Below are 20,404 nucleotides of genomic sequence, written 5' to 3'. Positions count from 1 at the left end.
ATTTATAGTTTATAGTTTTTATAGTTATATGAGATTTAACATGAGTATACAATAGTAATAAGGCCAGCACTATTTATTATTAAAAAAACATGCTTACACCTCCTTACACTATGAAGGTTCAACATGCATTTTTCTTCTTTTTTTTTACCATTAACTGAACTATCAACCCCTCATTTATGAATCAAATAGGGGCATAGTCATTTGCAGTGGCAGGTAGGGTTGGGTTGGGCTTTGATCTAATTATAAATGATCAGTCAGTGAAGGCCAGCTTCCTGACCTGACCTTGCAGAGACCCATGTGTATTTTGGCAGGTGGCTGTGGGATAACAACCTGACGTGTCTCTGATAAGAAATGTGTCCCTGCATGTGCCACGTTGTCAAACAGAAAGTGCAGATGTTGAATCAAATTCGCATTTGTTTCTTTTTGGAACAGCGAACGGCAGGGGACCACCTGATCTGAGCCATGTCTGGACTCAACGCATCCCTTGGTTACTTTGTGGCTGCTGTGATTTTTGCAGCCTTAGTTCGAACGCTTGTTAAAAAATGGTCTCGTCTTAGCTTCATTTTGGAGTTTGCCTCCTCTTTCATGCTGGTGGCATGTTGGCTGGAGGTGCAGACCATTGTGGAGGTGGGTGAGTGGGCCGGGGGCCTGGGCCCCGATGTGACCCTGACCATGCTGTTTGTGGTGCTGCTGACCCACGGTGTGGTCTGTGGCGCTGCGTCAGGGAATCCCAACCTGGCCGTGCAGAGGTTCCTGCAGCTGGAGGCCAACACCTGGCCCACTCTGCTCGCTGTTGTGGCCCAGTTTGCCGGGGCCCACCTGGCCCTGCTGGCCGCCGTGTTCTACTGGGGCCTGGAGCTGACAGACATGCACATGATCAAGAATCTGATGGCTCGAGAATGCAGCACATCTCTGCAGGTCTCTTTGCTCCAGGGTTTTTTCACAGAGTGCGTTTGTGCGCTCATCTTTCACCTGGTCCATTTGAGCCTGCGACGTAGGTCTGCTCTGATCCGGGTTCCTCTCATCGCCGTCCTCCTCACATTCCTGTCCCACACAGGTAAGTCTGAGTTGAACCTTAACCCATTTTTTTCATCACTGCTTCAAAATTTCCTCTAGCAACAAAACTTTCTAAGTATATGGAAATGAGGGCAGGAAAAATACCAAAAGAACTGAATGTTTGAAAAGTTTGAAATGCAACAAAATATGATGAAAACACAGGGACCAACTGGGAAATCACTGTAACAAACACACACTGGCTCAGTGTATTATTTATTCACCCACAATATTACACAGAGAATTCAAACATTTTAAACCAAACCAGTTATTGTCTGTTTACACAACAACCTTAATCAGCTATTTTCACTCTCTAGTTCAGAAACCAATCCTGAGTCAAGCCAGATCTGGGCTGGCTCCCAGTTTATGTAATATACACCTCTGTTTATAAACCAAGTTTCTTGAGCTCCATCTTAATACAAGTCATGCATATAATCATCTGCTTCCTGTTGGACCCCATATTTACATGCAACCGAAGTTATTTGTCATACAGAGATTTTCTCTTAGTTCAGTTTTTATTGTAAATGTTTCACAGGACAACACAGTGGCATTTAAGACATTTTTGTATCTGCTGTTCTATTCTCCAGCCAGGAGCTACACCTCAGCTTACATGAATCCATCTCTGGCCTACGGCCTCACCTTCCACTGCCCTGGATTCACCACCACAGAGTATGCAATGGTCTACTGGCTGGGCTCTTTCACTGGTAAACTATTAAATAAATTCAATGTACATGCATTAGCTATTGGCTCTTTGAAAAGGAGAACACACTATTCAAAGTGACTGTCTGTTTTTTTTTTCCAGGCATGACTCTGGCTCTTCTCTTGTATATGGGCCACATCCCAAGGATTTTTGCCAAGAACCTGTTTTATTTCCAGAAGACACGTTTCAGAGTGCCAAAAGGAGACAAAGCAGAAAAGAAGAAACAGTAAAGGAAATTACTACAGTCTTCCCTTTAACAAAGAACTTGACAGCAAAGGCTCTGGAGATGCATACTTCAACTGAAGAACAAGCCTGGGTGCACAAACTAAAATATTTCACTAAAATAAAATAACTAACTGGACTTCTTTCAGCCTTGTCTGCTGTTTTCAATTAAGACTGTGTGTCAATAAAGTTTTTCCCTTTGTAACAAGCCCAGTTTTGCTGATGTGAGGGTCATCTGCTGGTGTCTCTAAGAATGACACCAGGACAGACAGCAGAAAAAATCTATTAGATAAACAAAATGAAATTAATGAAATACAGGAGTGAAGCATTTAGCCATGATCCTCCCACTCTGTCTGATTGTGCAAGTATCTGTCACAGTACAGCAGCACATATTAAAAACAAAAAATTAAATATTATAAAGAGAAACACATGTCATGAATATTCAGAAGTCAACAGACATGAGCTGCTGCTACGTGCCGGTGCTGCTACTCTGGGCAGCGCTGGGGTTAGAAGACTGGGAGCCCCCTGGCTCTGGCTTGTTTTGCTTCTTCTGTGTAGGCTGGTTTTTAGCGGCCTCCTCTGGGTCTGTGGACAAGAATGAATAAAAATAATAAATATTAATTTGAAGTAAAAGTGTTGGCACTTAATTCTAATTTAACAACAACTTTACACAATCGTATTGCTATTTAAAATTAAGTGTTTTAATGCTACATTTATATTAGAGAGATTGTAGCAGTTTCACACCACATACTTCTGTCTCTGCAGTGTAATGTTAATGTGAGGTTTGTCACCTGGTTTCTTTTGAGGCTTCTGCTGTGCCTCAGGGCGATCTGCCCATAAGCAATAATCTGGATTATTCAGCAGTGACTTGCTCTGCCCACAGCTGAGACACTTCATCACAGTGAAGCGGGTCTTCCTCTTTTTTCCTGAGAGGGAAAATCCAACACAAAGAAGGCTGATGATTAGTGATTCAAACTGGGACAATGCTTATCCATCATACTTAAATTAACTTTATATCCCTGTAGAATACCTGATGACATCAGCATGCAATGCAAGGTAATATAGGAAATGTAAACAGCAGTGTCCCTCTCAATCACACACTTACGCCGTTGTCTTGTTGCAGCAGTCACACCAGGGATGAGCAATGTGCAGCACTTCTTGCATAATGTTCTCTTCACTGATGGGTCTCTGCAATAAAATTAACCATTAACTGATATTAAAGACCACATTTATACCTGGAGAAGTGTGATTTCACTCAAGGATAAGGCTAACAACGTCCTAAATTCATCTCGCAGTAAATAATTCCCCTGAAAAGACCAAAACCTGTCATCCTGAAGTATCCATTGGTTCCTACTTAAGATGGGAATCATTTAAAATTAGTCAGAAATACATAGTTTTAGTCCAATGGGAGATGTGGTATGTTTAATAGAAGCTGGACAGTTTTAAGAAAAGTTACACCAGCACAAATGAATATTTATTTGGAACTATTTTCAAGAGTGGATTTATACATAATTGGTGCTCCAAATGTGTAAACAGCAGAGGATGGTGTATGTAAGACTGACACAAATAGGCCTACATACAGCTTTGGAAAAAATTAAGAGACCACTTCAAAATGGTTAGTTTCTGATCAGTAAATGAACATGTTTGTTTAATTCAGTTTAATTAAGAGTTCAGAAATCAACACTGGTGAAATAACCCAAATGGTTTTTATACTCTTCCTCGTTAAATATGATTTGGTTCAGGTGATGATGATGGACCTAATCAGTGCCTCATTCAGTGGAATGATGTGTGCTTCTGTTGAAATTCAATAGATACTGGGGTGATTGGCTGTCAAACATGTAGATATGCTGATCTAAGAATATATTTGGAGTGGCCCCTTAATTTTTTTTGTTTATATAAAAATAAACTGTTATTTAATGAAAAAATGTGATGAATGTAAGGACTTTGGTGTGAAGCAAATGACCTAACCTGGCTCTTCAAAGTAAAGCTGCAAACAGCCATCACCACCTATACTTACTGTCTGAGGACTAAACGTCTCGCAACAGTCTTCTGTGTGGAACAGTAGAAACGAGCCAGCTCCACATTTTCCGGGTTTTCGGATAAAACACAATGCGCAGCCTGTGGAGGAATAAAACCAGGGAGGTCAACAAGTTACTTCATCAACTCTGCTGCTGAGAGGCGGCTGCTCGCTAGCTGCATGTCGGCCACGTGACTCGCTGTTAGCATTAAGAGAACTGTCCACTGCCTACCTGGTATAAAAAGTTGAGTCTCTGATAAGCTTCCTTGTCTTTCAGTAGGTGCGTCATTACACGGCGAGGTCGGGACAAACGGACTCTCCGCTTCGTCCCGTCGGTGGGTGAGCTAAACTTTGAGCTACAGCAGGCTGGGCTCCGCCGGTATCAACATCCGGGTCACTTCCGGGATGTTCCTCCACAATAAAAGCACACATCAAACTCTCCGACTTAAAAAAAAAAGAAAAGAAAAAAGAATGCTTTTGATACACGATTACAAAATAAAGATACTTGACCCGTCATACACACTCAATATAGATAATGCAGTTTTCTTATATAGAACTAACACTGAAAATGAATAAAGGCTGATACCGGTAGGTAACATACCAGTATGCAGGCTCTCAACTGCACTGCACTACTGATGCTCAACCACTAGTTGTAATGGTTTCCCTGGTGATATCACTGCACATGAATCACTTTCACACCCAAATCACAAAAGCAAGAACAGTTGCATTTATTTCGAGTGCACAGACAAGGTTGTTAGTCATCCAGAAAAGAACAAGAAACAGTCAACAAATTGTCTTTACCAGCCTTCGACAGCTAACCAGTATGATATGGCCACTTCTTTTTTTGTCACACTAATTATTAAGTACATAATATACACATGGGAAAAGCGCATTTGTTTAGTCCAGAAGAACACAAAGGACAGATTTTCAACATACAATACTCATTTTTAATAACAATAGAGAAGAAAGTATAAACCCTGTCAATCTAACAACTTAATTTGCCTGTAAGGTGCACCTCTGGTAACCGGAGTCTAATGAAACAGGGGAAGAACTGGTACAGTAGGTCTGTCATGCATGGTAACTACAAAATCACAGCACATGTTCATGATGACAAATGCAATGAAATGTTTCCTATAAAAATCAGTGAGAGAAAACGTCCATAAAACACAGAGTCGATGTGGAAATAGCAAAGAGTGTTCACTGAATGAGACCCATTACATAACAAGAAGGGGAACAAATATGAAATTCAAGTATCAAAATAACTAAGACACTGACGAGCTGAAAAGGTAAATTACAAAGGTAGTAAAAATCATGGGAAAGGAGACATTGACACAATCAACAATACATTAGGCAACATTTTGCATTTGTTTAAGGCAGTTGATTAAAAAACACTAAACAGAACTAGGCATCTTCTTCATTCCAAGTTAAATACAAGCCTAGCCCTAACTTGTCACCAGGAGATCTGTTGTACAAAACAACTACGACTGACTCTGAAACTAAGCACTTTAGTTTGACTTGTCTTCTGACGTCTGAGTGAGAGTAGAGTTCATGGACAGCGGTGGGGTTGTGCTCTATATTTTTGGTCTTCTTCACAGTGAGGTTTGTCAGGGCTTATAAGGCTGGTGCATTAAGAGTGGCAAGTCACTCTCAGCCTATTGTCTGGCACGAAATCTAAATCATTGGCACATATCTGTGCACAGCATGGGAAGGCATGGGTAGCGAGTTTCATCGGCTAACGATTGCCCTTCATGGCCTCCTTGGCTGCCAGGATGAGAGGTGTGAGGCTGGAGAGCGGCTTCGCCAGCTTCAGGAACGGATGCTGCACAACAGGATTAAAAAAATCAACAAAGAGAAGAAGAGTTAAAGTGTGTCAGGTTAATTCAAATCAGTTAACAGTTCAATGAAGAAAAAATAATATAAGAACAGGAAAATAAATTAACCTGCAGCAGCTCTTTGCCTCCACCTCTTTTCTCTACATCCATTTCCAGACAACGGTTCAGGAAATCTCTGAAAACTGGAGACAGCTTCTCAGGATTCTGAAGCTCAGGTGTGCCGTTGGTGGCAATCAGGTATAATGCCTACCACAGAGGACGACATGAGAGAGAGAGAAACACAATGGCATGAGAACAAGGTAGTCATCACAGAGTTCATCAGGTTCATCTGATTCAATACACGTTTACATTTCTTCTAACCCATCATTCACACACATCCTTAGGCCTTTTCCTATTCTACAGAGCTCAATACCAGCCAAGTCTTCTGACTTCACAAAAGCCAATAACGTACTCTAACAGGTTTCTATACAGGATTTAACAGCCTCCAGGACATGTGCGTCACTGTTACATCACTGCCTTCTATTTTATTTGCATGTGTGTATGTACACATGTATAAGAAAGACTAAGTAAATCAAATGTAAGAACTTGAAAAGTTCTAAGGGCATTTTGGTGAAAACTGAATTCAGTGCTTTTACAGGCATGAGACACACACACACACACACACACACACACACACATGAAACTGAATATTTGTGTCTGGGCAAATTCAGACTGGTTAACTCTTTAGTGACTGGCTCATTCCATGGATCAGGACAAACTCTTTAGACACAGGAGTGATTGTCCCACTTATGTGATGACTCATGAAGAGTGTAATGGCCGCAGTTGTTCAGCAACTATTCTGAAGTCAGACACAAACAAATCATTGATCAGAGAGTCGCTTATTATTTTTGCTTCTTGACATTAAATCACACTCCAAAACAATTGTATTGTTAGACTTCTGCTTCAGCTTCTGGACCTTTGAACCTCATTTCAGACCAGATGATTTAACTGTGAGAGGCTCAGTCAAATTAGGTGACAAACAACCACATAACTAGACTGAAATGTCTACAACACATCCTGGCAGCTACATCCTTCTTCACTGAGAAGACTGAACATGCTTTTTACTCACTCGTAGTGGGTTCTCGTTCAGGTACGGAGGCTCTCCTTCAACCATCTCAATGGCCATGATACCCAGTGACCAAATGTCTACTTTGGGCCCGTAAGCCTTCCTGGTCACCACTTCAGGAGCCATCCAGTAAGGCGTGCCCACCATGGTGCTACGTTTGCTCTGCTCTGGGGTGATCTGGGCACAGAAGCCAAAATCGGCTGTAGAGAACATGGAGAAGAGTAAATACATGATAACAACAAAACACCGCAGTCATCTACATTTATCGGGCAGCTGATAGCCGCCACACAGGGACTTACTCAGCTTAACGGAGCCATCCATCCCGAGTAACACGTTGTCACTTTTGATGTCTCTGTGGATGACTTGGTTCGCATGCAGGAATTCCAATGCTTGTAAACACTGTGGAGATAAATGGGAAGAAAAAAGGGAAAAGTTGATGAGTATTTTTTTAGGTTATTATTTCTTTTACATGACCTGTGATGCGAGTGTGGAGTTCACCTCTCGGCAGACAGCAGCTATCTGGGCCTCATCCATACAGGTCTCTGTAACCACATCTGTCAGCGAGCCACCGGCCAGGTACTCCATCACCACAAACAGCTCCTCCCCCATCAGGAAACTGACACGTGCAATGTGTAATACACGGGATGGTTACAGAAGAGGACACTCCACATCAAATCCCAGCAGGATTTTGTGATTATTTATTATATGCTGTCAGACTGCAGGTCTACTTTCACTCCTACCTGTCTAAAAAGTTGACAATGTTGGGGTTCTTTAACTCCTTCATCACTAGGATCTCGTTGATGATCAACTCCTTCTTCGGCTGCTTTTGTAGGTTGATCTGTTTAATGGCAACCTGTAGAAAGGCAGCAAGAAACCACATATTCACAATTACTGCAATTCTTAAACATTACCATAATTCATTTTTAATCTGCTTTCTGTGATTCTTCCTCAACTGTGTGGTAAATTAAAGGTCCAGTTTGTAAAATGACAGAAAAACTGTGACATCTAGCATTCAGATTCTGCGATGAGATGAAGATCTAAACCATATTACGATACAGACGCCTACAGACGCCTTCTTCTTCGTTGGTTTATTTATGCAAACCATAAATATACCGACTAAACCTGAACTGCTGGATTTTCCCTTCGGGCTGCCGTACAAACATGGCGGCGCAAGACGGCGACACTATCTAAAGCAAAACCCTTGCTATATGTATACATAAGAGAATAATTGTAAGGCTACGAAAACCAAATGAATTTTATTCTATAGTAGTTATACACAAATATATTCATGGGTAGTATATTTAGATTTTGCCAATAAACCTTGCCAAATATTACACACTGGACCTTTAAGTTTATTACATGCAGATTGTTTTTGAGTTCATAATAAAGCTTGTATGATTTATTTTGTCCCAAATTAAACTGTCCTTCAGATACAAATATTAGACGCTGCAGTATTTCAGTGTGAATTACAATATGTCTGCAACTCCACCGTGTCACTGCTTTGTGTTACAGTCTCCACATCCCCTTCTCACCCCTCACTCACCTCTTGTCCTGTGGCGACATCGATGGCTGTGAACACGGTTCCTGATGCCCTGTCCAGACAATAAGACCAGTTTACTTTAATGCACATTTAAACTGACAGTCCAGACAAAGTAGAGACCATGTTGCAAAGGCATTACACCAGCCGTGATGTTCAAACTCTTAAATGCTCAGTACTCATTATCATGGGTTGGATGACAGCCGTGCTCAGACTTAGTCTTCATTTTGATCTCAACTTCACACCTATTAAGTTTCACGGCTGTTCTTGGGGGATGTGTCGCCATCATGGTGACAAGATCTGTCCACATACAGACATATAAAGACTGACAAGGCACTCAAAGCCTCCTCTGTGGTAGTTCCTGTTACAGCAGCTGTCATCCAGTGGAGGTGTGACATAACACTGTTTCTGTGCAGTAAACCAAAACACCAAATGCAACTGTGGATAACATCATATGATTGAGCCTAACAATGCCTGCTGAAAAGCACCTTGACGCTACACAACACTACGAAAAATGTTGTGTGCACTGATGAACTCAAGGCTTACTGTTTGCACAACAACATGATATCATGTTCACCTGCTTCAGCAGAAGCTGGGTGATATGGACCAAAACTTCAACATAAATCTACAGTCAAACTTGTTTCCCAGTCAGAGCCCAGAGCCAATCCAAGTACTGAAGAACATGTCTGAGCTGAAGCGGCTCTAAAGGAAAGAACAGTTCAAACAATGAGCAGCTCTGATCAGCAGCTACTGAAGCTGGTTTCAGGTTAGAGGAGGTTCAACCAGCTATTAAATCAAAGGGTCCGCTTACTGTTTCCACTCAGTCTACAGACAAATGATGGATCTTCACTCACCCCTGACCAATTTTTTCATATCGAGTGTACTTCTTCTTGGGATCTCCAATGCTGACGATGGTTCCTGTAAGCCACAAACCACCACGAGGAGTATGAGGAAATACCAAATGTAAGAGGCAGAAGTCATATAATGAGCTGAGATCTATAAGATTAATGAACGTGATGAATTATTTACTCAGTTTGTCCATGATCTCCTCATCAGACATCTTGCCCTTCTTTTTCTGTCTGTCTGCAGCCTTGGAGGCAGTATCTCCGTCAGGACACGTGCTTGGAGCGGGGATGGGGTCGATGACAGAGCGAGTATACACCTGTGCATCGTGTCAAAACAATAACCAAAGACATGTTAAAACAAAATCAATATAAGATAATAGGGTTGTGCCGATTGGCGATCCAATCGTCTATCGGCGATTGGAAGGACGATCGGCGATGTTTTGTTTTCTTGCCGATTTTACACACACACACAAACGCTACTTTTTTATTGATCTAATGCGCAATCTGTTTGTTTTGTTTTAATGAAGCCGCTTCTCTGGCTGCTTCCAACAGATACTCTGTCACATGACAGTGTTTCACCAATCAAATGCAGCTACTGGCGACGTCCAATCAGACGGAGCCAGGTAGTCATATGACCGCACACAAAATCTCTGTGGTTAACAGGGTGGCCACTCCGCCTCACATTTGAGGAAACACGTTTAGCTGGTGGTGTGGCTGTGACTAGGCTGCCGACGCCAGCCCTGTAACTGTATGTCACAGCCCGACGAGGTGTTCACTAATGCCACAAATAAATTACGTCCGCCATGAATAGATTTTTTGGCTTTCGGCAACGCAATAGCGTTCCGTTCATTGATCATAGTGCTCTTTCTCCGTTATTAGCCCTCACACACACAGAGAGAGAGAAGCGCGCATGCATGACAGCAGGGCACGGTAAAAGCGCTACTCATACAAACGAACACGTGGAACCCCCCCCCCCGGACCCCGGCGATAGATAGGTCTATCGGCGATCTCCAGGGAGGGCGATTGGGACGATCTGAGAATGTCAAAATCGCCCAACACTATAAGATAATCACACAGGAAGTGGAATCTCAACATTTTACAAACATAATTATGATGATGTCGACTTGTAGTGGGTCTCTTACACTCTTTGTGTGTTCTGGTCGTGGTGCCACAATAGGAGGAGGGGCTTCATCATCGTCGTCATCATCAATGTCTTTGATATTTGGAGATGAGGGTTCGGTGCCTTTTTTGGCAGGCTAATTCATAAGGAAAAAAACAGTTACTACGGTACAAGCAGTTTGTTAGGCAATTGAAATGTTTCTCTTAAGTCTGAAAAGTACTTACAGACTGAGGCCCTGGAGTGAATGCATCTTTTTCTGAGAATGAAAAAACAAAAGAGGAATAGTTTATTTAAAAAAACACAGTCACTAGTCATGGGCCAGTGTGAGATTGTGACGGTATGATAACATATATGTATTGCGATGCTGGATTTATCGCTCTGTACTACTACTATCAATAATAATTTTTTAAAATGCTGTTATATTACTGATCCTGATATTCAAATGTTGATGGACAAAGTAGAGAGAGTGCAAGTGAGTCCCACACACAAAGAAAAAATGTAATTGTAACAATTAGCTGACACACACACAGAGCGAGGGCAGGGATTCCACAGACTATACGCAGAGTTAGGGGAAAATACATAATTTTTAATATTGAGGAGCAGAGATCTTCTCTCAACACAAACTGATTAACTCTCTAACTCTGACCCCTTTGTGTTAAAAATTTGTTTCGCTGACAGACACAATACATCACACAACTATGAAATCCTTGAACCAGCCAGTGACTACTGGTCACAGATTAAAGCAAGTATTCTCAAAGGGGTTAATTTGAGGGCTAACACATGAGGTAATAATTAACCTACATCTATAATAATGGTGAAGTTCTTTATTTTCACTTTTTCTGACACAACCTATCAAATTAAATTTTTTATACGCACATCAGGCTGTCTTGAGATGATTATAGATAGATTGAGAAGATTATATACACAGTTTTTATTCTTTCTCTCATGATGATGATTTTTTTTTTACTACAAATGGGTTCCCACTGATCATATATGTGATTGTGTGTTAACCCTTAGCCCAATTGTCGAATGATAGTGTATGGTGTTGTTTTCTATATTTGAAAACATTTTCTACATTTAAGAATTGTTGAACTTTTCCACTGGTTAACACAGTGAGACGATCAACAGACCTGTGACCCATGTGGTCCTTGTTCCTCCTCTATATATAGATGTGAGCGTTTTTTTGTTCTGTTAGCACCTGAAGAAGACCACACGGTCGAAAACGTTAGTGTGCAAATAAAGTCATATGTGTGATATCCTACTACCAGAGTGTGCAGGCATACCTTCTCTTTTTTTCTACAACTTATCAAATTAACACCACTTTAAAGAGACCCAGAGGAGTTTGCTTTTGGTTATAAAAGAGTCTCATATAAATGTGGATGAATCTACGTTACCCACACTTGTTAATGGGTCCATTTTCAATAAATACTGTATATCGTTTTGTCTTTGTATTCGTTTTGATATTATTATTTAGTGGTCGACTTGCCCAGCATTTTCTACTTTTAGTTTCCCAGACGCTGCCCGGCAGGTCATGGGAATAACGCCGCCAAATCGCTGGTTGGCATCGTTTATGGTCGGAACTACGACCGACTTTCATTTTTGATTAATGAAAACACTTTTGTCCGCCTTGCACCAGTCCAAGAATTTCACCATGTGTGCAGACGCTCATGGGAAATGTAGTGTTTCCAGAACTCCTCATAGTCCCTTTAAGCCAGGAACACACCGGCCCGACCGTCGGGTGTCGGGTCACGTCGGGGAGAGTTGGACGACGTCGGGTACGTGTCTGTTTGGTGTGTTCAGCTTTCTGGTCCCGTCGGGCCCAATTCAACATGCACAGTCGGGGAGCGTCGGACGTTGGGAGAGTAGACTCGTCAGGTACTCAGATTGGCTGTGTGCTAGCTATGGCTATTCTGATTGGCGGTGCCCTAGCGAATCAGTGCGGTGTGTGGGAGGGGCGGAAGTGACCATAGTAAACAAACGGTGCGGTCTTGTGCGATGTCTTCGGGCAATAACGAGCCCAAGAGCAGACAACGCGACCATCAGCTCAGCCGGAGCGATCATTTTACTGCCAAGCTTTGTTTTCTAAAACGTCCAAAACGTCTTCTCAAAACTAATAACAAGCTAATGTTGTGTGCACTTTGTTTTTAATCTCCATGGTTTCTTCTGTGGTTTCTCCGTTACGGCATTTCCAGTTTTCATGTTTGGGATTACTGGCACGAGACTAGTGCTGCCCGCTGTTAGGGAGACTTTGCATCTCGCGCAAGTGCAGAACGTACAGGCTGCTGTGTAGCCGGCAGTAGTTGGGGCGGTGTGTTTCACTGCTTCCTCTCTCCCGACTGTGTCCGACCAGAGGCGACAGACTCGTCGGACCAAAGTGTCATCGGGGTCGGGTCGCGTCGCGTCGGGGCAGTGTGTGGGGGCCTTTAAAGAGAATCTCAATCCACTGTCTAACTAGTGTCTGACCTGAAGATGAGAAGCTGAGGTACTTCTGACGACCGTTGCCCGTGGAGTCGTAGAACTTGAGAACGTCTAGCACGGCCTGTGGGTTTTTCTTCTGCTCTGACTTGGTGATGTTTGAGGTCTGGAGTAGTCGAGCCCATTGCTCTGGCATACCCTGTGTATGACAGACATTTCACAGAATGGTGCAAAGTAAGATGTACGTGTGTCAAACAGTCAAAAGACAAATGTAAACCACACATGTACAAGTGTCAAAACATAATCCGTGAGAATGACAGAGAGTGAGAACTCACAGTGAATTCCCCTGTGACAGCATCAAAACCAACGTGTATGGTGTGTTCAAAGTCTGAAGGTGGTGAGATTTCTGGTCGCTCTTTGTCTTTGTCTTTCTTTCTGCCCCCTGAGAGTAAACACATCATTACTGAAATGATCCCAACACTTCTATAAACAAGTTCAAAGTCAAAATATTCTTTATCTTACCTTTTTCAGCCCCGGAGAAGATAGAGATGATCTTGTTGCGAGGTTTCTTCTCTTCAGGAACAGAGGGCAGTGGTTTGGAGCTGTGGTTGGCTGAGAGCGAGTCTTTACCAGAGCTGGTGCTGAAGATGGTACTGCTAATTCTGACCGGAGGGGCAGGGGGTTTATCCTCAGGGTCTCCGTTATCACACATTGCCTATAATGTTTTTGGGAGACTGGCAGGGCTAACGGGGTCAGGGGAACAACGACGGGTGATGTCGCAGAGGGTGGAAAACAGACAGGGAGCGAGGCAGCGCTCACATCAGCATGAAGCACAGGTGCGCTCATGCACTGCAATACTGCTGAAGATGACACCAGAGGAGACGGGCAGCACCAGGCCGTACCTGAAAGACACCAGACATTAGTGTTGTAGTACTCGAGACCGGTCTTGAGACCACATTTTTAAAGTCTTGGTCTTGTCTCGGTTGGATTTTTTTCTCAAGACCAGTCAAGACCACAGCTGCAGTGACACGTCACTTGCTCACTTTGTAATGTAATCCAGTAACTTTAATTTTTTTTTTTTTTTTAAGTATCTGCTTGTGTGTAACCATCTGAAAAACCTGGACCAGTGTCAAAAGGGTCAGTCTTCAGCAGGTTCTGTGCTATGTTACTCTGTGTGTTCAATCCAAACTTTGTTTCAATGAAATATGTAATAGATTTTATATATAAAATGATCTTTTCCTTTTAACTGAGGAATAATGTAAATATCAAACAACAATTATTATGAGTAGCCTACTGGTACTGAATACAGTAATGGTCTTGAAAAGGGTTTCGCATTGGTTTGGTCTCAGACTTGATCTTGCCCCCCCTTGGTCTTGGTCTTGGTCTTGGTCTTGACAACCTCAAAGTCTTGGTCTGCTCTGGTCTTGGCCTTGATTTAGTCTCGGGTAAGGTGGTCTTGACTACAACACCACCAGACATTGATTAGACCAAAAACATAGTCACAATAACAGCAGGGTGAGAAATAATCAGTAGCTAGTTACCTCCTAACAAAAACAACATGTTGACATGTAAAACACAGCAGACACTGAAATGTTTCTATCTCCCACAAACTGGGATCAACATTAAGAAATCTGTACACGGGGTTGAACTGAAGCACAGTGGAAATGACTGTACACACAAACACATTATGATAATATCAACCTCATAAAGGGGACGAGAGCTGGAACTAAAACGTTTAAGCAACAAAGAGGTTTCCTCAGAGACTGTGGTGACAGTCTGTAAAGTGCTGACAGTCCTTTCTGCGGCGTAGTTTCTTTTACAGTCTGAGGACTAAAAGTGGACTCGAGATGAGGCACAAGAATAATGCAAGTTGCTTTTCTCCCGGTGCACTTGATACATACACGAAAAGCTGACACCGCGTTGCTTCTTGCTAAAATCAAACATATCAATGTCAAGTTTAGCCCATTATATTTCGCGTACTTCGGTATTTAAAGCCACAATACCTGTTGAAAAGTGTCCTTCAGATATGTAACAACCGGGGCGGCTAGCAGGCTAACGCTAGCGCCGACTACTTGGCCAACAAGTGTTAGCAAGCTACATGCTACCGTTAGCACGATATGCTAACGTTACACTTCACGTTTACAGCCCCAACAGATGAGCGCTAAGCGTCCAGCTAACACTAACTAGCCTACGGCCGAAGTTATGTGGTTCCCCTCGGGTTAACTAGTCCAACTGAGACACGGCTCGGACACAATTTAGAGGCTGTAAAGTATCAAAGCATTAGGTGCAGATGTGTTTTATGTGCAGGCTAACGGAGCTCACCGGAGAGTCCACAGCAGCTCAACTTGATGAGGACTTGACTCCTGGACGATCCTCGACGGTCTCAAGAAATGTCTGTAAATCCCGTCAAAAGTACTTCCTCGGGGACATGGGGCCTTAATGGTTCACGTCGCGTACATATAACTTAGTGGAAATGTGAAGACCGCTATTTACAATTCAACTTTTCTTCTTCTATCCTCTCAGCCCCTGGATAATTCCGCTATGGCGAAGGGGAAGCGGAACTACCGACCCAACCCTTTGCCTATTCACTAATGTTTCAAATGAATGGTGTGTGAAGTTTGTCTGCTGTCTGAGAGAGATGAGCTATTACAGCCCGTGTTTAAAACTCCCCCTTTAACGATAGAAAAACGGAATAGTAAATTAAATGTAATGTTGCCCAACATTAAGATAGTTCAGCATCCATAGTAAAGAGGAGGCTCATTAGTATACACTTAATAGGAGAAACAGAGTATAAACCCAGGCACTGCTGAATAACCTTTGAAAATATTATGTGACTGTGATGTTTGGACTGGGAATAGTTTCAATTCAATTAAGACAGTCCTGCTTTTTAATAATTCACAATTATCTCATAAAAAAAAGTGAGATCTCTGAAAAATAAAGGCCGCTCAGAGGGTTTTCAGCCTTCCACCTATATCAATGTGGTAACAGGTTAATATGTGGGTTGCATTGCCCATATAGACACTCAAATGGGTCATATATTTAATTATGTGGACTATAACGGAAAGACTTACAAATTATACCAGAAGCTCAAATGAAAGTATTTTGACTTATACAGTTTTATGACACAAATATAATTTATATTTTAATGATGAACATTTAAATGACCTTTATAAAAAATGTCAACATACAGGAAGATGGGAAATTGTATATTGACAAAGGCAGTCAAGGTGTGAAGGCTGATGCACACCTAAAAAAATCTTGAAAGACAGGTGCGTTGGAGCATAGGTAAGGAGTGAACAAAAGCAAAAAGGGTCTCCCGCACACTGTCAAGTCACTTGCAAAAGACTTTAATAAAACAAACAAACAACGTTTCGGTCCACAGGACCTTTTTCAAGCAGAGATATTGTTGTTATATTAACAAAGGCAAAAAGTAATCACAGAGTAAACATTTAGTTCAATGTTTTTTTATTGTTTGGAGTGTAAAATATTTTTTGCAGTTGAGATAGAGCTTCCCTCAAATCAAAGGTAAATTGTTTTAAACTGAGTATGTACAAAAATATCATCTTCCAGTAAGCCCTGACCTCTGTTCCTATTTCTGAGCCACAATAACAGTAGAATAAAATATCACACAAGACTCATGTTTACTTACAGTAAAAGGGATCTGTTTGAAAAGCAGCATTGCATTAAAAAACACGACAAAACCTGTTCTCTGGTCGTGTCTACTCCAGTGTTAAGATGTTCAATACAAAATAAATTATTTCTGTACACCTTCTCTATCTTGTCAATCTATATAATAATGTCTGTATAGTTTTGTTTTTTGAAACTGTATGATAAAATTCTTGGATAATTGTGATACTTGACGGATCCTGGTATCAAACAAAACTTTACAGTTATACGGTCAAAAATAATTTAGCTCAAGGTATAAAATTATAAATCAATTAGCATATGGTATGCTGACCATGGCTAAATAATTTGATGTTTCCACATGTACTTGGACAGTGCCACACAGCAGATCATTGTGACGAGAAGAGTTCCGCCGCATACAGGTGTCACCAAAGACCCATCACCCACTGGGAGCTGTAAAGTCAAGGGGCCATTCTCCTGCAGGACACAGGACATTTTTGATCAGAACAGATAATTAGTATTACAAAACAAACATTTCAGATTTTTCCCACTCAAAAATTTGAGAAAATGTACTGAGAGACACCTGCTGCTGCTTCATCTTAACCCATGGACATGTGCTTGAATTGTGGACAGTGCAGGGGGCATCTACCACAGTGTGGGGCTCTAAGTTGTTGAGCTGCATACCTGGAGAGAAGGAAGAATTTCAGATTAAAGGCATACAGATCGTCAGTTTCTCTCTCCATCAACTACATGTTTGTTTGCAGTGTTTCTAACAACTAACATGAAGGGCCTTTAACTGATAAATATCTGTAATGATCCTGATTAGATGGACCATCAGGTACTGTAGGTCTTTCTGCCCTGTTATCAGAAACTCCATACTTCTGCATCAATCACGGCTGACACAAGCATCACAATACATTGTGAGAGTGCAAAAATACTGGTTTCCCAGCTCAACACCAAGGAGTTATATAATAAACATTTTTGGTTGCTTGTTCCAGGGGGACATACCACGATGTTAAGATGAGCCACTTACATTTTTCAGTCTGCACCAGCAGCTCTGGAGATTGTATGTCAACAGATGTAAATGGTTCCCCAACAGAAGAGGGCTCATGGTAGCGGCCGTGTATTGGAATAGTTACTTTGAGGAATCTGAGAGTTGGGTCAGCAGGGCTGGGATACACATAGCTGACAAATCCTGAAGTCTTGTGAGCAGGCATCTCCAGGTCGATGGTTGAATCTATTAATATCTAACAAAGATACATATACACATAATCAAATGCATACGGTGGAGGAGGTCAGTCATGTTTATTCAAACAAACACACTTTGTAATGTTAGCTTTTCTGTTTTTTGAATATGTCAGCGTCACCTGCCAATCACGTTGATCTTTTAAGGATGCCAGTTGGTACGGATCAATGTAGACTCCTCTGGGCCAGCGATAAACCAGCAAAACTCTGACACCGCTGAGCACATCGGGGCTGAGGTCGACAGTGGTTATCAGCTCCCTACAACATAAAAAAATAAAATAATTTTCTCATATCAAATTCTAGAAGCCACGAAGCTTGTTCAACCAATAGTACAACTATTCAGACAGTACCTGTGAAAACCCTTTTTACTGATCTCTACTGACACCGATGTGGTTTCCAGCCAGTTCTTCAGGAGACCACAGTGGTTTTCATTCTTCTCATCTGTAAAATGTGCAGCATGTATTAATCAGGACCAGAAGACAAGGGACAAAACTGTAATAATGCATACTATGCTGTATGACTGAAAATCCAAACAAAGATATCAGGGTCAAGATGGTCAATTACTGGAATAATTAATTTGTTTGATTCAACAGCAAAGCCACATTTTTTTAATTCAAGAGACTGCTACACACCTATCTTCAAACATAATCCTAAATGCTACTGTGTTTTTCTTTCTTTATGCAAAGTACTGATGCTGACTCCCCTTCATCACTGTAACCTGCCAGCTGCCAGAAACTCGACTCGGTTTTAACAAGGAAGTACAGCGAGGCCTCTTACCCTGTTCGACCAGGCAGTGACATGTTAATAGACAGGTCAACACAGACAATAATGTAAAATACATCAAAAAGATAGTGTCGTGCTTCAATCCCTTTACAACCCAGTAATAGTATTTCTGTAGCTACAACTACAACCGTAACTACGATACACTCCTTCAGTGTTTACGGAACAGGATCAGTGAGGACCCCTGCTCGAGGGCAGCTGCAGCTGTGCCTGACTAAAAATAAAAACAACAATACCGGTTAAAAATACTTTGAAGCGTGCAATTAAGCATAAATGTGCTTAACAGGAAAACTGGTGATCGGTAGTAACAGTCACTGTGAGTAAAAGAAGACTGTCTTAAATTATTTAGTCCAAATGCAGTCAGGCTTCGGCGAGGACTACAGGGCTTAACGTTAACCGCCAACTGCGGATCATTTCTCACTTTAAATGTACGGGTTAGGTCTTCATATGAACTGGTACTTGTTTATATGAATTAAAATGTTATAATGCTCTATTTTTGAACCGCAACCCTCGGTTTAAAGTAGCTTTTCTGGAGACAGAACGCGAAGATGCGTTTCGCGGCGAAGCGGTGCGGAGTGCGGTTCTCTCCTCCCGCCATCATTTTAGTTTACCAACACACCGACACCAACAAGGTGCGAAAGAGAGTAATACCAGTACGGAACTTCTCTAAGTATTCAGGTAAGAAGAGATATTTGTTTTATACTTAATAAGCCACAAACAACAGCGGTGTCACAGTCCCATGTCATATTTAAGGAGCTATTAAAGGACACCACTGGTCTGGAAGGCTTCCAGAATACATGTACTTGGTTTCCTAGCAGCTTGGAGGAAAAACAATGAGCTTGCCCAGGAAGCTGTGTGGCAACAGAATCTGTTCATATTATGAATGAAAGTCTCAGATGTGTTCAATCCTGTTATAATTTTCCTTTCAATGCCCTCATACAATCTTCTCTTTGACCTGCAGACTGCAGCACAGCAGCTGAGAGGCTGAAGAACAACTCCAGACACAGGGACTACTTGGAGGGTGTGTCTCAGAGCCAGCTGGAGAAGCTTCACATCATCCTGCGGGATCACTTGCAGGGTTTCAGCCTGGAGCACAGCTTGGCCTCTTTCCACGTGGACCCAGATGAAGACCTGAACAAACTGGATGATGAGGAGCTGTCTCGCAAAAAGGGCCAAATGGACAAAGTGTTTGAGAAGAACCGCAAGCACAAAGATGATCCAGACTTTGTTTATGACCTGGAAGTGGACTTTAGCAAGCCCACCCAGGAAAAGGGCAGTTGGGATGAAGAGTCTGATGATGAATTTTAATTGTCACTCTATCTGTCCAACATGTTTCCTCTTACTGGTTTGGGTTTCAATCCCAAAACAATGGAATTGGATGGATGGTACAAACAAGGGACTCAGTGAGTTATTCTTCATTATCCACATACCTTGTTCTCAGTGACAACATTAGGACTTGGAAAAGTGAAATCAGCGTCATGTTGAGCTGTTTACATACCGTGGGAAAAATGGAAAAATGTGTTGGGAAAAAAAGTGTGGAAATTCTTCATGTGTAATTTGTTCATGCTGTGAATGAATACCACAAAGCTAATACTCCAATGTTTATACATGCTCTGAGGTCAGTTTACACATGTTCCATTTTGTACTGGAAAGAAAGACAAGAATGAAACAGTTCATGATTAATAGTGAATATTTATTTGGTATAAAATACTGAATTTTACAAAATACAAAGACTTTGGCTCTTTTATTTGTGGTTTACACCTAAATGAGTGACATTCACAGTAGAATATGAAATAAGATGCTAAAATCCTATTAAATAAAATTTGAGTGTTCACCAATATGTAATATGTAAGCAATACAACAAATATATCTTTGGAAAAAAATTGTCAACAAAATATTATTTCATACA

At 41.6% G+C, this 20,404-nt stretch overlaps 5 protein-coding genes across 6 annotated transcripts; 2 read left to right on the top strand and 3 right to left on the bottom strand.

Annotated features, from left to right (window-relative positions):
• Nucleotides 1–363: 363 nt before the first annotated feature.
• Nucleotides 364–2,114, top strand: aqp12 (aquaporin 12). The gene is made up of 3 exons (XM_085773376.1): nt 364–1,057; nt 1,641–1,757; nt 1,856–2,114. Exons 1-3 carry the CDS (start codon nt 463–465, stop codon nt 1,981–1,983), a joined length of 840 nt encoding a protein of 279 aa, XP_085629502.1. The 5' UTR covers nt 364–462; the 3' UTR covers nt 1,984–2,114.
• A 49-nt stretch (nt 2,115–2,163) lies between these two features.
• rpp21 (ribonuclease P subunit p21) lies at nt 2,164–4,396 on the bottom strand. Its single transcript, XM_085773377.1, has 5 exons — nt 4,225–4,396; nt 3,993–4,093; nt 3,081–3,163; nt 2,767–2,901; nt 2,164–2,560 (listed from the first exon to the last, which is right to left on the bottom strand). The coding sequence occupies exons 1-5, from the start codon at nt 4,279–4,281 to the stop codon at nt 2,445–2,447; spliced, it is 492 nt and encodes a 163-aa protein (XP_085629503.1). The 5' UTR covers nt 4,282–4,396; the 3' UTR covers nt 2,164–2,444.
• A 300-nt stretch (nt 4,397–4,696) lies between these two features.
• On the bottom strand, nt 4,697–15,417 carry pak2b (p21 protein (Cdc42/Rac)-activated kinase 2b). 2 transcript variants are annotated; one of them, XM_085773382.1, is made up of 15 exons: nt 15,169–15,417; nt 13,369–13,748; nt 13,182–13,288; nt 12,895–13,045; nt 10,656–10,687; nt 10,454–10,567; nt 9,496–9,628; nt 9,321–9,384; nt 8,473–8,521; nt 7,670–7,782; nt 7,428–7,545; nt 7,229–7,328; nt 6,933–7,129; nt 5,933–6,070; nt 4,697–5,811 (listed from the first exon to the last, which is right to left on the bottom strand). In XM_085773382.1, the coding sequence occupies exons 2-15, from the start codon at nt 13,556–13,558 to the stop codon at nt 5,725–5,727; spliced, it is 1,593 nt and encodes a 530-aa protein (XP_085629508.1). In that variant the 5' UTR covers nt 13,559–13,748; nt 15,169–15,417; the 3' UTR covers nt 4,697–5,724. The 2 variants fall into 2 exon arrangements, with proteins under 2 accessions (XP_085629508.1, XP_085629509.1); XM_085773383.1 differs by lacking the exon at nt 15,169–15,417 and adding an exon at nt 14,850–14,904.
• A 1,246-nt stretch (nt 15,418–16,663) lies between these two features.
• pigx (phosphatidylinositol glycan anchor biosynthesis, class X) lies at nt 16,664–18,672 on the bottom strand. Its single transcript, XM_085773381.1, has 6 exons — nt 18,493–18,672; nt 18,066–18,156; nt 17,838–17,973; nt 17,504–17,717; nt 17,054–17,154; nt 16,664–16,947 (listed from the first exon to the last, which is right to left on the bottom strand). Exons 1-6 carry the CDS (start codon nt 18,554–18,556, stop codon nt 16,810–16,812), a joined length of 744 nt encoding a protein of 247 aa, XP_085629507.1. The 5' UTR covers nt 18,557–18,672; the 3' UTR covers nt 16,664–16,809.
• A 182-nt stretch (nt 18,673–18,854) lies between these two features.
• cep19 (centrosomal protein 19) lies at nt 18,855–20,217 on the top strand. Its single transcript, XM_085773374.1, has 2 exons — nt 18,855–19,173; nt 19,457–20,217. Exons 1-2 carry the CDS (start codon nt 19,044–19,046, stop codon nt 19,801–19,803), a joined length of 477 nt encoding a protein of 158 aa, XP_085629500.1. The 5' UTR covers nt 18,855–19,043; the 3' UTR covers nt 19,804–20,217.
• The last annotated feature ends 187 nt before the right edge of the window (nt 20,218–20,404 follow it).

Source organism: Trachurus japonicus, chromosome 4 (genome assembly GCF_045865225.1).
Source record: "Trachurus japonicus isolate A0001 chromosome 4, Traja_1.0".
Classification (NCBI taxonomy): Eukaryota; Metazoa; Chordata; class Actinopteri; order Carangiformes; family Carangidae; genus Trachurus; species Trachurus japonicus.
The sequence above is the reverse complement of the archived record's forward strand: the minus strand, read 5'-3'. Positions and strand labels throughout refer to the sequence as shown.